Raw genomic sequence first — 16,652 nt, forward strand, 5'->3', positions numbered from 1 at the left:
GATGAGAGGTGACCTGATAGAGGTGTATAAGTTGATGAGAGGCATTGATCGTGTGGATAGTCAGATGCTTTTTCCCCAGGGCTGTAATGGCTAACACGAGAGGGCACAGTTTTAAGGTGCTTAGAAGCAGGTACAGAAGAGATGTCAGGGGTAAGTTTTTTTATACAGAGAGTGGTGAGTACGTGGAATGGGCTGCTGGCAACAGTGGTGGAGGCAGATCTGATAGGGTCTTTTAAGAGACTCCTGGATAGGTACATGGAGCTCAGAAAAACAGAAGGCTATGGGTAACCCTAGGTAATTTCTAAAGTACATGATTGGCACAGCATTATGGGTTGAAGGGCCTGTATTGTGCTGTAGGTTTTCTATGTTTCTATATACTTATCCAAACTCCTTTTCAATGCTGAAATTGATTCCACATCCACCACTTCTGCTGGCAGCTTGTTTTACACTCTCACCACCTTCTCAGTGAAGAAGTTCCCCTCAGGTTCCCCTTAAACATTCCACATTTCACCTTTACACTCTAGCTCTAGAGTAACCAAGCTTTCATACCAGCTAGGATACAATGGTAGTGTCACTTCTTTTACTTACTTTTAACGGAGCTATGAATATTGGGTGGAATACTCCTTCTCCTGTTTTCCAAAACTATAATCGGATCATAAAGTTACAGTTTAATATCTCTATACTGTTATGACATTGTAGCCCTCCCTCTCTACTGTACTGGTCTCACTAGAATTTTGAGTTCGCATTATCCAAGTAACAGTGCTGCTTCCTGTATGTGAGATGTCAGTAATCCTGTTGGATAGGTGGTTAAATAATATGAAAAGTTTCACCTTAATCTGATGTTCTTTCTCCCTGTTAACATCACTTTTATTTTTCTTCTCTCTCCCTAAAGAGCCCGTGGAGAATGGAACAATTGAAACAGGAGATAAAAAGGAAAGCTCTGTGTCCATTCAGGTAAACCCAATTAGCATTGAAACTTGGAGAGTGTTAGATGTGTGGGTGGAAGAGTGGACTGAATAACATCACCCTGAGGTTGTAATTAAAATCGTAGAAATTCCTAGTTCAGAGGGAGTGGGACCCATGGCATCAATGCTGGTTCTATAAAACCATAAGACAGAGGAGCAGAATTAGGCCGCTCGGTCCATCGGTTCTGCTCTAACATTCCATTATGACTGATTTATTATTCCTCTCAACCCCATTCTCCTGTCTTCTGCCCGTAACCGTTGACATCCTTACTAATCAAGAAGTTATCGACCTCCGCTTTAAATATACCCAGTGACTTGTCCTCCACAGCCATCCCTGTGCCAATGAATTCCAGTACCCAGTTGGTAAAGAAATGCTTCCTCAAATCTGTTCTAAAGGGACGACACTTTATTTTGCGGTTGGGTCCTCTGGTTCTAGCTTCTCCACTACTCTCCACGTCTACTTTATCCCTTTAATATTTGGTGAGATTTCCCCCACCATCCTTCTAAGCTCCAGTGAGTACAGGATGAGAGCCATCAAACACTCATCATAATTACCATTTCATCCCTGTGTCATTCTTGTACAGTATGAGAGGTATAGATTGGGTAGAGAGCCATATATGTCTTCCCAGAGGTGGCATACAGCAATACAGCACTGTGCAAAAGTCATATGTGTGTGTGTGTCTGTGTGTGTATATATATATACAGTGGCATGCAAAAGGTTGGGCACTCGGTCAAAATTTCTGTTACTGTGAATAGCTAAGCAAGTAAAAGATGAGCTGATTTCCAAAAGGCATAAAGTTAAAGATGACACATTTCTTTAATATTTTAAGCAAGAAAACATTTTTATTTCCATCTTTTACATTTTCAAAATAACAAAAAAGGAAAAGGGCCTGAAGCAAAAGTTTGGGCACCCTGCATGGTCAGTACTTAGTAACGCCCCCTTTGGCAAGTATCATAACTTGTAAATGCTTTTTGTAGCCAGCTAAGAGTCTTTCAATTCTTGTTTTGGGGGATTTTCGCCCATTCTTCCTTGCAAAAGGCTTCTAGTTCTGTGAGATTCTTGGGCCGTCTTGCATGCACTGCTCTTTTGAGGTCTAGCCACAGATTCTCGATGATGTTTAGGTCTGGGGACTGTGAGGGCTGTGGCAAAACCTTCAGCTTGTGCCTCTTGAGGTAGTCCAATGTGGATTTTGAGGTGTGTTTAGGTTCATTATCCTGTTGTAGAAGCCATCCTCCATTCATCTTCAGCTTTTTTACAGACGGTGCTTCCAGAATTTGCTGGTATTTAATTGAATTCATTCTTCCCTCTACCAGTAAATGTTCCCCATGCTACTGGCTGCAACACAAGCCCAAAGCATGATCGATCCACCCCCATGCTTAACAGTTGGAGAGGTGTTCTTTTCATGAAATTCTGCACCCTTTTTTCTCCAAACATACCTTTGCTCATTGCGGCCAAAAAGTTCTATTCAAAAGGTCCAAAGGGACATCTAAACAAGCCTGGTGCATTTTGGAAACAAGTCCTGTGGACTGATGCAGTTAAAATAGAACTTGATGTATATATACATACACACGTATATGTGTGTGTGTATATATATATATATATATAGATCTAGTGTGCCTTCGACTTTTGCACAATACTGTATTTGTCAACATGGAATGGAGAGCGAGTTTGTAAATCTGGCGGGAGCAAAGAATGTTTGAAATGATGAGGGTGGAACACTGCAGGAGGGGTGTGGGACAGGTGGCAGAGAAAGAGTGCCAGGGGTGGGGCTTGGCGGTGCAAGTGCAGACTCACCTGGCCTTGAGATACCAGGCAAGATTATTTGATTCCAAACAATCGGTTTATTGATCATTACAGAATGTCTCTTTGCCTCCCGCTCTCTCCCCTTTCCCTCTCCCTTCCCCTTTTCCCAACCATGATTCCCCTCTCACGAAGGGTCTCGGCCTGAAACGTTGACTGTACCTCTTCCTAGAGATGCTGCCTGGCCTGCTGCGTTCACTAGCAACTTTGATGTGTGCTGCTTGTTATTTTCCTTCCTGCCCCAGTGTTTATCAACCAGCTTTTAAAAGCATTAAGGTTTTCTGACTCCACTACCCATTTGGTAACGAGACTTCGACTTGCAATGAAAACAATAAAAATCTGGAATTACTTATCAGGTCAGGTGACATCAAACCACGTCTCCATCTGGGTGTCTCCTTTATTAACCAACATCACTGAGGACATGCCCTCTTTGCATTGCTACCATCAGGGGAGAGAGGAGGTACAGGAGACTAAAGACACACACTCAGTGTTTTAGGAACAGCTTCTTCCTCTTCAAATCAGATTTTTGAATGGCCCATGAATCCATGAACACTACCCTTACTGTTTTGTTCTCTTTTTACACTACTTAATTATTTTCAGTATACATCTCTTAGAAGGAGGATGGAGGAGACTTGAAAGAGATGTACAAGATGATAAGACCCTAGATCGAGTAGATGGCCAGAGATTTTTTTCCAGGGTGGAAATGGCTAATACGAGGGGACCTAATTTCAAGGCGATTGGTGAAAAGTAAAAGGGTGATGTCAGAGGTAAGTTCTTTACATAAAGAGTGATGGGTGTGTGGAACCCATGTGTGATGGTAGAGGCAGATACATTAGGGACATTTAAGAAACTCTTAGATCGGCATATGGATGATAGTAAGATGGAGGGCTATGTGGGAAGGATGGGTTAAATTGATCTTACAGTAGGTTAAAAGGTCAGCACAACATTGTGAGCCAAAGGACCTGTAGTGTGCTGTACTGTTTATGTTCTTATTGTAACTTATTTCATTATGTATTGCACTGTACTACTGCTACAAAACGACAAATTTCACTGCATAAGTCATTGACAATAAACTTGTTTCTGATTATGAAAAATAACTCAATTTCCCCTCAAATCCCTTCACCAATAAGTTGACCCCTGGTCATTCACCCCGAAGAGAGGTGGGCTGTTCCTAACCATTCTACCAAAGCAATCAAGGGTGCAGTCTGTGTTGTCATGGTTGCAGTCGGGTTTACTCTGACTCTTAGCAAAGTCATGTGATTAGTTGTAACACACAAAGTTTCATTAGGCCATGACAACCGAAAGGGTTACGACCAGCTTTGTATAAAATGACCATTCTTGACAGTTGAGGGCATTTTTCCAGCAATTATTTTGCCAGCAGTGAAAACATAAATGAGGTCATTAACTGTTTGCTGCTGAACATATTGGTAATATCTTTTCATCTTCCTTCTAATTAGAGCAGCACACTCTAATGGAGGCCTGATGTGATCTGTCCAAGGGACAATTTGCTTGCAATCAAAGTAATAGCCAATAAATTTTGTTTGGATCTTTCAGTTTCTTGTTTACAAACTCCAAAATTAGCTGAGCAGCAAGTGTCATGATGATTTTCATGGGCTGGAATTTTTTTTTATTCCCTTAGATTTGGGCCCAGAATTTATCGCTCTGCAAACTGCCAGGAGTGCTGGTAGGTAACAGAGCAATGAAGGGCAATGAGGCACCTGGGAACAGTAGGAACCATTAAGAAATAGTACAGGAATTAAGTTGGACTTGCAGACAGGGGAAAAAGTCAGGCTGTATAAGAATAGAAACATAGAAAACCTATAGCACAATACTGTGTGGAACATGTAGTTTCTTTCAAAATTACCCAGGGTTACCCGTAGCACTCTATTTTTCTAAAGCTCCATGTACCTTTCCAGGAGTCTCTTCAAAGACCCTATTGTATCTGCCTCCACCACTGTCGCTGGCAGCCCATTCCACACACTCACCACTCTCTGCATAAAAAAACTTACCCCTGACATCTCCTCTGTGTCTACTTCCAAGCACCTTAAAGCTCTCTGGCCTCTCGTGTTAGCCATTTCAACCCTGGGAAAAAGCCTCTGACTATCTACACGATCACTGCCCCCCATCATCTTGTACACCTCTATCAGGTCATCTCTCATCCTCCATCGCTCAAAGGAGCAAGGCAGAGTTCACTCAGCCTATTCTCATAAGGCATGCTCCCCAATCCAGGCAACATCCTTGTAAATCTCCTCTGCACCGTTTCTGTAGTTTCCATATCCTTCCTGTAGTGAGATGATCAGAACTGAGAACAGTACTTAAGTGGGGTCTGACCAGGGTTGTACACGGCTGCATTATTACATCTCAGCTCTTAAACTCAATCCCACGGTTGATGAAGGCCAATGCACCGTATGCCTTCTTAACCATGCAGTCAACCTACACAGCAGCTTTGAGTGTCCTACGGACTCGGACCCCAAGATCCCTCTGATCCTCCACACCATTAATTCTATATTCTGCCATCATACTTGACCTACCAAAATTAACCACCTCACACTTACCTGGGTTGAACTCCATCTGACACTTCTCAGCCCAGTTTTGCAGCCTATCAATGTCCTGCTGTAACCTCTGACAGCCCTCCACATTATCCACAACACCCCCAACCTTTGTGTCTTCAGCAAATTTACTAACCCATCCCTCCACCTCCTCATCCAGGTCATTTATAAAAATCATGAAGAGGAGGGGTCCCAGAACAGATCCCTGAGACACTCCACTGGTCACTGGCCTCCATGCAGAATATGACCCGTCTACAACCACATTTTGCCTTCTGTGGGCAAGCCAATTCTGAATCCACAAAGCAAGGTCCTGTTGGATCCCATGCCTCCTTACTTTCTCAATAAGCCTTGCATGGGGTACCTTATCAAATGCATTGCTGAAATCCATAAACACTACATCTTCTGCTCTACCTTCATCAATGTATTTAGTCACATCCTCAAAAAATTCAATCAGGCTAGGAAGGCACAACCTGCCTTTGACAAAGTCATGCTGACTGTTCCTCATCATATTATGCCTCTCAAAATGTTCATAAATCCTGCCTCTCAGGATCTTCTCCATCAACTTACCAACTACTGAAGTAAGACTCGCTGGTCTATAACTTCCTGCGCTATCTCTACTCCCTTTCTTGAATATGGGAACAACCTCTACAACCCACCAATCCTTCGGAACCTCATTGCCAAAGGCTCAGCAATGTCCTCCCTCGCCTCCTATATAGTATACCCCTACCTGGGGTATACCTCATCTGGTCCCGGTGACTTATTCAACTTGATGCTTTCCAAAAGCTCCCACATATTCTCTTTCTTAATGTCTGTATGCTTAAGCTTTTCAATCTGCTGTAAGTCATCCCTACAGTCGCCAAGATCCTTTTCCATAGTGAATACTGAAGCAAAGTATTCATTAAGTACCTCCACTATCTCCTCGGGTTCCACTGTCACACTTGATTGGTCCTATTCTCTTGCATCTTATCCTCTTGCTCTTCACCTACTTGTAGAATGTCTTGGAGTTTTCCTCAATCCTGCTCGCTGACCTTCTCATGGTCACTTCTGGCTCACCTAATTTCATTCTTAAGCTCTTTCATGCTAGCTTTATAATTTTCTCGATCTCTGTTATTACCTAGTTTTTTGAACTTTTCGTAACCTTTTCTTCTTTACTAGATTTTCAACAGCCTTTGTACACCATGATTCCTGTACCCTACCATCCTTTCCCTGTCTCATTGGAATGTACCTATGCAGAATGCCACGCAAATATCCTCTGAGCATTTGCCACATTTCTGCCATACATTTCCCTGCCAACAACTGTTCCCAATTTATGCTTCCAAGTTCCTGCCTGATAGCTTCATATTTCCCCTTACTCCAATTAAATGCTTTCCTAACTTTCCTCTACTGTAAAGATGAAGCCACACTCAGGTTGGAGGAACAACACCTTATATTCCGTCTGGGTAGCCTCCAACCTGATGGCATGAACATTGACTTCTCTAACTTCCGCTAGGCCCCACCTCCCCCTCGTACCCCATCTGTTACTCATTTTTATGCACACATTCTTTCTCTCACTCTCCTTTTTCTCCCTCTGTCCCTCTGAATATACCTCTTGCCCATCCTCTGGGTCACCCCCCCCACTGTCTTTCTTCCCGGACCTCCTGTCCCATGATCCTCTCGTATCCCCTTTTGCCTATCACCTGTCCAGCTCTCGGCTCTATCCCTCCCCCTCCTGTCTTCTCCTATCATTTTGCATCTCCCCCTCCCCCTCCAGCTTTCCAATCCCTTACTCACTCTTCCTTCAGTTAGTCCTGATGAAGGGTCTCGGCCTGAAACGTCGACTGTACCTCTTCCTATAGATGCTGCCTGGCCTGCTGCGTTCACCAGCAACTTTGATGTGTGTTGCTTTCCTAACTTGTCTGTTCTTATCCCTCTGCAATGCTATGGTAAAGGATATCTCCAAGCTGCTCTCCCGCTGAGAGACCTGACACCTGGCCAGGTTCATTTCCCAATACCAAATCAAGTACAGCCTCTCCTCTTGTCGGCTTATCCACATATTGTGTCAGGAAACCTTCCTGAACACACTTAACAAACTCCACCCCATCTAAACCCCTTGCTCTAGGGAGGTGCCAATCAATATTTGGGAAATTAAAAACTCCCACCACAACAACCCTGTTATTATTACACCTTTCCAGAATCTGTCTCCCTATCTGCTCCTCAATGTCCCTGTTACTATTGGGTGGTCTATAAAAAACACCCAGTGGAGTTATTGACCCCTTCCCCTTCTGAGTGTATACCTTTTCTATCACCTGCCTATCCTCCCTCTCACACTGTCTACAAGCTTCCTTGATTTGTGAGCCAACTGCCCCTTCCTCTGTCTCTTCAGTTCGGTTCCCATCCCCCAGTGATTCTAGTTTAAACTCTCCCTAATAGCCTTAGCAAACCTTTCCGCCAAGATATTTGTCCCCCTCGGATTCAAGTGCAACCCGTCCTTTTTGTACAGGTCACTCCTGTCCCAAAAGAGGTCCCAATGATCCAGCAATCTGAATCCCTGCCCTGCTCCAATCCCTCAGAATGCGAGAAGAAGAAATTTAAGACAAAGAAAGCGCAGGCTATTAAAAGAGATAAATAAGGCTGCACACACTAACAGCCCAGGAAATACCATGCAAGCATAATGATTGTGAACCATTGACGTGGTTGATCATCAGCAGCCTGTTTCCCCGTAAGAAATGTCAAACACTGCAAGTGGGACAAGTGCTATACCTGGTCCTACACATCAAAGTTCAAAGTATCACACATCAAAATTGCTGGTGAACACAGCAGGCCAGGCAGCATCTCTAGGAAGAGGTACAGTCGACGTTTCAGGCCGAGACCCTTCGTCAGGACTAACTGAAGGAAGAGTTAGTAAGAGATTCAAAGTTCAAAGTATATTTATTATTAAGCTATATACATGTCACCATATACAACTCTTTGATTAGTTTTCTTACAGGAAAATAAAGAAATACAATATAGCTTATGAAAAACTATACATAACAACAAAAGGATTACAAAGGAGAACATTGGTCCTCCAGAAGATCAGAATGGTAATGGATGTGTGGAGCCAAAACAGATAGGGAGATCTGAAATGAATTTTTTGTATTTGTATTTCCTTGGGAGACTGATACAGAGTCTATAGATGTGAGGCAAAGTAGCATCAACTTCATGGACCCTGCACAGATTTCAGAGAAGGAGGTGCTTGCTATCCTGAGACAAATCCCCAGGGCCTGTCAAGGTTTCCTCAGACCCTACGGGAGGCAAGTGCATAATTTGCCAGGGCCCCCAGCAGAGATATTTAAAGTATTCTTAGTGACAGGAGAGGTACCAGAGAATTGGAGGATAGCCAATGTTGTTCTGCTGTTTAAGAAAGGCTCTAAATAGAAACTAGGAAATTATAGGCCAGTGAGTGGGAGATCAGTTATGGGAAAGTTATTGGAAGGTATGCTAAGGGACCGGATATACAGTGGCATGCAAAGGTTTAGGCACCCCTGGTCAGAATATCTCTTGCTGTGATTAGCTAAGCGGGTAAAAGATTACCTGACTTTCAAGAGGCATAAAGATAAGTTGACACATTTCTTTAATATTTTAAACAAGATTACTTTTTTATTTCCATCTTTTACAGTTTCAAAATAACAAAAAACGAAAAGGGCCTGAACAAAAGTTTGGGCACCCTGCATGGTCAGTACTTAGTAACACCCCCTTTGGCAAGTATCACAGCTTGTAAATGCTTTCTGTGGCTAGCTAAGAGTCTTTCAATTCTTGTTTTGGGGGATTTTCACCCATTCTTCCTTGCAAAAGGCTTCTAGTTCTGTGAGATTCTTGGGCTGTCTTGCATGCACTGCTCTTTTGAGGTCTATCTACAGATCTTCGATGATGTTTAGGTCAGGGGACTGTGAGGGCCATGGCAAAACCTTCAGCTTGCACCTCTTGAGGTAGCCCATTGTGGATTTTGAGGTGTTTTTACGTTCATTATCCTGTTGTAGAAGCCATCCTCTTTTCATCTTCAGCTTTTTTACAGAGTGTGTGAAGTTTGCTTCCAGAATTTACTGGTAGTTAATTGAATTCACTCTTTCCTCCACCAGTGAAATGTTCCCTGTGCCACTGGCTGCAAAACAAGCCCAAAGTATGATCGATCCACCCCATGCTTAACAGTTGGGGAGGTGTTCTTTTCATGAAATTCTGCACCCTTTTTTCTCCAAACATACATTTGCTCATTGCAGCCAAAAAGTTCTATTTTAATTTCATCAATCCACAGGAATTGTTTCCAAAATGCATCAGACTTGTTTAGGTGTTCCTTTGCAAACTTCTGATGCTGAATTTTGTGGTGAGGATGCAGGAAAGGTTTTCTTCTGATGACTCTTCCATGAAGGTCATATTTGTGCAGGTGTCGCTGCACAGTAGAACAGTGCACCACCACTCCAGAGTCTGCTAAATCTTCCTGAAGGTCTTTTGCAGTCAAACGGGGGATTTGATTTGCCTTTCTAGCAATCCTATGAGCAGTTCTCTCAGAAGGTTTTCTTGGTCTTCCAGACCTCAACTTGACCTCCACCGTTCCTGTTAACTGCCATTTCTTAATTACATTATGAACTGAGGAAACAGTCACTTGAAAACACTTCACTATCTTCTTATAGCCCTCTCCTGCTTTGTAGGTATCATTTATTTTAATTTTCAGAGTGTTAGACAGCTGCTTAGAGTAGCCCATGGCTGCTGATTGTTGGGACAAAGCTTGAGGAGTTGATATTTATAAAGCTTTGAAATTTGCATCACCTGGCCTTTCCTAATGATGACTGTGAACAAGCCATAGCCCTAACAAGCTAATTAAGGTCTGAGACCTGGGTAAAAGTTATCTAAGAGCTCAAATCTCTTGGGGTGCCCAAACTTTTGCATGGTGCTCCTTTCCTTTTTTCACTCTAAAATTGTACAAAACAAAAATAATACACTAATCTTGCATACACTAATGTTGAAAAGGATGTTTTGTCTTTAACTTTATGACTTTTGGAGATCAGTTCATCTTCTATTCACTTAACTATTCACAGTAACAGAAATTTTGACCAGGGGTTCCCAAACTTTTGCATGCCACTGTATAAGTATTTGCATAGACATAGACTGATTAAGGATAGTCAGCATGACTTCATGAGTGGTAGGTTGTGTCTGACCAATCTTATAGTTTTCCAAGGATGTTACCAGGAAGGTAGATGAAAACAAGGCAGTGGATGTTGCCTACATGGACTTTAGCAAGGCATTTGACAAGCTACCACATGGCAGTTTGGTCAAGAAGTTTCAGTCACTTGGCATTCAAGATGAGGTAGTAAATTGGATTAGACATTGGCTTTGTGGGAGAAACCAGAGAGTGGTAGTAGATAGTTACCTCTCTGACTGGAGGCCTGTGACTACTGGTGTGCTGCAGGGATCAGTGCTAGGTCCTGGTGTCAGGGAAGTGAGGTAGGTGCAGTGAAAATTATGACTGAGAAGGTGCTTAGGAAGCTTCATGGTCTGAGGGTAGATAAATCTCCAGGACCTGATGGAATACACCCTTGGGTTCTGAAGGAGTAACTGGAAAGATTATGGAGGCAGTAACAATGATCTTTCAAGAATCGATAGATTCTGGCATTGTACTAGATGACTGGAAAATTGCAAATGTTACTCTGCTATTTAAGAAGGGTGGGAGGCAGCAGAAAGGAAACTAGAGACCTGTTAACCTGATATCAGTGGTTGGGAAGTTGTTGGAATCGATTGTTAGGGATGAAATTATGGAGTACCTGGAGGCACATGACAAGATAGGCCAAAGCCAGCATGGTTTCCTGGAAGGAAAATCCTGCCTGACTAACCTACTGCAATTTTTTGAGGAAACTACAATCAGGGTAGACAAAGAAGATGTAGTAGATGTGGTGTACTTGGATTTTCAGAAGGCCTTTGACAAGGCACCGCACATGAGGCTGCTTAGCAAGATAAGAGCCCATGGAATTACAGGGGAGTTACTAGCACTGGTGAAGCATTGGCTGGTCGGCAGAAAGCAGAGAGTGTCAATAAAGAGAACCTATTCTAGCTGGCTGCCGGTTACCAGTGGAGTTCCACAGGGGTTGGTGTTGGGACCGCTGCTTTTCGTGATGTCTGTCAATGATTTGGACTGTGGGATTAATGGATTTGTGGCTAAATTTGCCGATAATACCAAGGTAGGTGGGGGAGGGGTACTGTTGAGGAAACAGAGAGCCTGCAGAGAGACTTAGATAGTTTCGGGGAATGGGCAAAGAACCGGCAAATGAAATACAATGTTGGAAAGTGTATGGTCATGCACTTTGGTGGAAGAAATAAACAGGCAGACTATTATTTAGATGGACAGAGAATTCAAAATGCAGAGATACAAAGGGACTTGGGAGTCCTTGTACAGGATACCCTAAAGGTTAACCTCCAAGTTGAGTCGGTGGTGCAGAAGGTGAATGCAATGTTGGCACTCATTTCTAGAGGTATGAAATATAAGAGCAGGGATGTGATGTTGAGGCTGTACGTAACCGGCAACAATGAATATCAATCGAGACAGGTTATAAAAAATAAACAACCAAACATTTATTAAACATGGATAAATGATTTAAAAAAACAAACGAAAACCTTAACCGGAAGTTAACCGCTATGCAGCCGTTCCACAAATCATCACTTGGCACTGGTTCTTAAAGCATTAAATGTGGAAACAGTTCTTAAAGCGGTAAAGTCAGATAAAGTTCTTAAAATGGTAAATTCGAAAGTCCAACAGATTTATACGTTCAATTGGGAGAGACTTCTCTGGAGAAGGATTTCTTCATAGACGCAACTTTCTTGCTGGTTCTGTCCAAAGGATTCACGATGCAGTAAATAAACAGTTTAAAACAACTGACCTTAATTTCTTTTAGAGAGAGCAAATCCCGCATAAACTCTTTGTTCTTTTGGCAAGAGTTATCTGCGATGCAGGTCACTACTCCTTCAACGAAGAATCAATAAGATCGATCCTTTGTTAAACTACCGAACGATACCGACTCCTCTCAATCCTTTGGGTCCTGTACTTCGATAAAGTCTTCACTCTCCCGTACTGCTGCTGGAATAAGGTACATCAACACATCCAGCAAAAATTGCCAATCTAGCACTATTGTACCTTGCAACAGAACGTAACACTCCATTTTAAAAATGAAGCTGCGTCATAAAAACAAATACGCAACAGAAACGGAGACACAGTACGTTCTAGCTGGAAAACTAAAAACTAACCGCATCATCTGGGGTCTTCCCTTATATATCCGTGGTGCACATGTCATCACATGACCTCACATCAGTGGGAAAATTACATCAAGTGACCTCCAAAAGACCATTACATCATTCTCCCAAGAAAAAAATCACAGATCTCCTTGAGGTATGTAACAAGGCTCTATAAGGCACTTGTGAGACCACACTTGGAGTATTGTGTGCAGTTTTGTGCTCCTTATTTTAGAAAGGATATACTGACATTGGAGAGGGTTCAGAGAAAATTCACAAGAATGATTCCAGGAATGAATGGGTTGCCATATGAAGAACGTCTGGCAGCTCTTAGGCTGTATTCCCTGGAGTTTAGGAGAATGAGGGGCGATCTCATAGAAACATTCTGAATGTTAAAAGGCCTGAACAGATTAGATATGGCAAAGTTATTTCCTGTGGTGGGGGAGTCTAGGATAAGAGGGCATGACTTCAGGATTAAAGGACATCCATTTAGAACAGAGGTGCAGAGAAATTACTTTAGTCAGAGGGTGGTAAATCTGTGGAATTTGTTGCCATGAGCAGCTGTGGAAGCCAAATCATTGGATGTATTTAAAGCAGAGATATATAGGCTTTTGATTAGCCAGGGCATCAAAGGGTATGGGGAGAAGGCAGGGGAGTGGGGATGACTGGAAAAATTGGATCAGCTCATGATTGAATGGTGGAGCAGACCTGATGGGCTGAATGGCCTACTTCTCCTATATCTTATGGTCTTGTGGTCCTTTGTTGTTTGTCATCTATATCAATGATCTGGATGATAATGTGGTTAACTGGATCAGCAAATTTGTGAATGACATCAAGATTGGGCTGTGTAGTGGACAGTATAGGAGACAATCAGAGCTTGCATAGGGATCTGGATCAGCTGGAAAAATAAGTTGAAAAATGGCAGGTGGAATTTAGTGCAGACAATTGTGTGCTTTTGTGCTTTGGCAGGACCAACCAGGGTAGGTCTTACATAGTGAATGGTAGGGCACTGAGGATTGTGGTGGAACAAAGAGATCTGGGAATACAGATCCGTAATGTATTAAAAGTGGCATCACAGGTAGATAGGGTCGTAAAGAAAGCCTTTACAAATCAACATATTTGGTGCAGAAGATGGGATGTTATGTTGAAGTTGTACAAGATGTTGGTGAGGCCTAATTTGGAGTAATGTGTGCAGTTCTGGTCACCTACCTACAGGAAAGATGTAAACAAGGTTGAAAGAGTCCAGAGAAAATTTACAAGGATGTTGCCAGGTCTGGAGGACCTGAGTTATAAGGAAAGATTGAATAGGTTAGGTCTGTATTCTTTAGAATTTCGAAGATTAAGAAGAGATTTGATAGAGGTAACACAATTATAAGGGGTACAGGTGGGGTAAATGCAAGCATGCTTGTTCCACTGAGTTTGGGTGGGACTTGAATTAGAGTTCATGGGTTAATGGTGAAAGGTGAGAAGTTTAAGAAGGGAAACTTCTTCACTTAGAGGATCGTGAGAGTGTGGAATGAACTGCCAGTGCAATTGCTGCCTGCGAGCTCGATTTCAAAGTTTAAGCCAAGTTTGATAGGTATATAGATAGTAGTGGTATTGTCCCAGTGCAGGTCAACGGGAGTAGGCAGTTTAATTGGTTTCGGCATGGACTGGTTGGGCCAAAGTGACTGTATAACTTTACGACAAAGACTGACATATATCTAATGTCAAAAAAAGACAAATCATGCCAATAATTTTCTAAAAAAGTATATAAACAATACTGATAATATGAGTTGTTGAGTCCTCGAAAGTGAGTCTGCCCCCACATCACCCTTCAGGGTCCCAAACAGTCCTTCCAGGTGAGGCGCCTCTTCACCCGCGGGTGTGTTGGGGTTATCTACTGTATCCTATGCTTGTGGTGTGGCCTTCTCAACATTGATGAGACCAGACATAGAATGGGGTTCACTTCGTTGAGCACCTTTGCTCTGTCCGCAACAAAAGGTGGGATTTCACAGCGGCCACCCATTTCAATTTGACTTCTCATTCTGATTCTGACAAGTTTGCCCATGACCTTCTCAATTGCTATGATGAGGCAACAGGTTGGAGGAGCAGCACCTTGTATTCTGTCTGGGTAGCCACAACTTGATTGCATAACATCAATTTCTCAAACTTCTGATAATTTCTTCCTCCTTTCCCTTTTCTTCTCTTTTTTCATTCCCAATTACCCATTCCACTTCCCCTCTCATCATCAGCCTATCCATTTCCTCTGGTGCCCCTTCTCATTCAGTTTCCTCCATGGTCTGCTGTCCTCTCCTATTCAATTCCTTCTGCAGCCCTTTAACTCTTTCACCTAACCACTCCCAGCATCTTACTTCATCCCCCTCCCCTCCCCTTACCTTCACCTGCCAGCTTGTATTCCTTCTCCTCTCCCCACCAACTTATTCTGGCCTCCTTCCCCTTCCTTTCCAGTCCTGATGAAAAATCTCTATCTGAAACATTGACTGTTTATTCCCCTCCATAGATGCTGCCTAATTTGCTGAGTTACTTCACATTTTGTGGGTATATTGCTAAAACTAGAGGATATAGTTAGGATAAGGGGAAAGATATTTAAAGGGATTTGAGGGAGAATCTTTTCATTCAGTGGCTTGGAAGGTCAGAGTATGGAAACAGGCCCTCCAGTGTAACTTGTACCTGTTGACCAAGATGCCCATCTAATCGGATTTAATATCACTGGCATATGTTGTGAAATTTGTTGCAACACACATAAAAAATGCTGGTGAACGCAGCAGGCCAGGCAGCATCTATAGGAAGAGGTACAGTCGACGTTTCGGGCCGAGACCCTTCGTCAAGGCTAACTGAAAGAAGAGACAGAAAGAGATTTTAAAGTGGGAGGGGGAGGGGAAGATCCGAAATGATAGGAGAAGACAAGAGGGGTAGGGATGGAGCTAAGAGCTGGAAAGTAGATTGGCAAAAGGGATACAAGGCTGGAGAAGGGAGAGAATCATGGGACGGGAGGCCTAGGGAGAAAGAAAGGGGGAAGGGAGCCCAGAGGATGGAGAACAGGTAAATAAATAACGGATGGGATATGAAAGAGAGGTGGGGCATTAACAGAAGTTAGAGAAGTCAATGTTCATGCCATCAGGTTGGAGGCTACCCAGACAGAATATAAGGTGTTGTTCCTCCAACCTGAGTGTGGCTTCATCCTGACAGTAGAGGAGACCGTGGATAGACATATCAGAATGGGAATGGGACGTGGAATTAAAATGTGTGGCGACTGGGAGATCCTGCTTTCTCTGGCGGACAGAGCGTAGGTGTTCAGAGAAACGGTCTCCCAGCCTGCGTCGGGTCTCGCCAATGAAGGTTGCATTGGGAGCACCAGACGCAGTATATCACCCCAGCCGACTCACAGGTGAAGTGTCACCTCACCTGGAAGATGAAGCCACACTCAGGTTGGAGGAACAACACCTTATATTCTGTCTGGGTAGCCTCCAACCTGATGGCATGAACATCGACTTCTCTAACTTCCGCTAATGCCCCACCTCCCCTTCATACCCCATCTGTCATTTATTTATTTATTATTAATTTCTCTCTCTCTCTCTCTTTCCTTTTTCTGGCTCTGTCCCTCTCACTATACTCCTTGCCCATCCTCTGGGCTTCCTCCCTTCTCCTTTCTTTCTCCCTAGGCCTCCTGTCCTATGATCCTCTCATATCCTTTTTGGCAATCAACTTTCCAGCTCTTGGCTCCATCCCTCCCCCTCCTGTCTTCTGCTATCATTTCGGATCTCCCCTCCCCCTCCCACTGTCAAATCTCTTACTAGCTCTTCTTTCAGTTAGTCCTGACAAAGGGTCTCGGCCTGAAACGTTGACTGTACCTCTTCCTATAGATGCTGCCTGGCCTGCTGCGTTCACCAGCAACTTTTTATGTGTGTTGCTTGAAATTCCAGCATCTGCAGATTTTCTCGTGAAATTTGTTGTTTGCCCCTGTACATTGCAGTACATAACAAAAACTGTGAATTACAGTAAGAAGTAAGCATAAAAGCATAAATTACATAAGTAGTGCAAAAAGAGAGAGGAAAAATAGTGAGATAGTGTTCATGGGTTCACTGTCCATTCAGAAATCTCATG

The 16,652-nt window shown here is 43.1% G+C and overlaps 1 protein-coding gene across 2 annotated transcripts in view; it reads left to right on the forward strand.

Moving 5' to 3' along the window:
• Window positions 1-16,652, forward strand: part of LOC134340284 (SH3 and cysteine-rich domain-containing protein 2-like) — a 232,084-nt gene that overhangs the window by 158,760 nt on the left and 56,672 nt on the right. For both annotated transcript variants that reach the window (XM_063037330.1, XM_063037331.1), the window contains exon 7: window positions 893-954. In XM_063037330.1, the coding sequence (XP_062893400.1) occupies window positions 893-954 (62 nt within the window). The remainder of the gene's footprint in view (window positions 1-892; window positions 955-16,652) is intronic.

Source organism: Mobula hypostoma, chromosome X1 (genome assembly GCF_963921235.1).
Source record: "Mobula hypostoma chromosome X1, sMobHyp1.1, whole genome shotgun sequence".
NCBI classification, from domain to species: Eukaryota; Metazoa; Chordata; class Chondrichthyes; order Myliobatiformes; family Myliobatidae; genus Mobula; species Mobula hypostoma.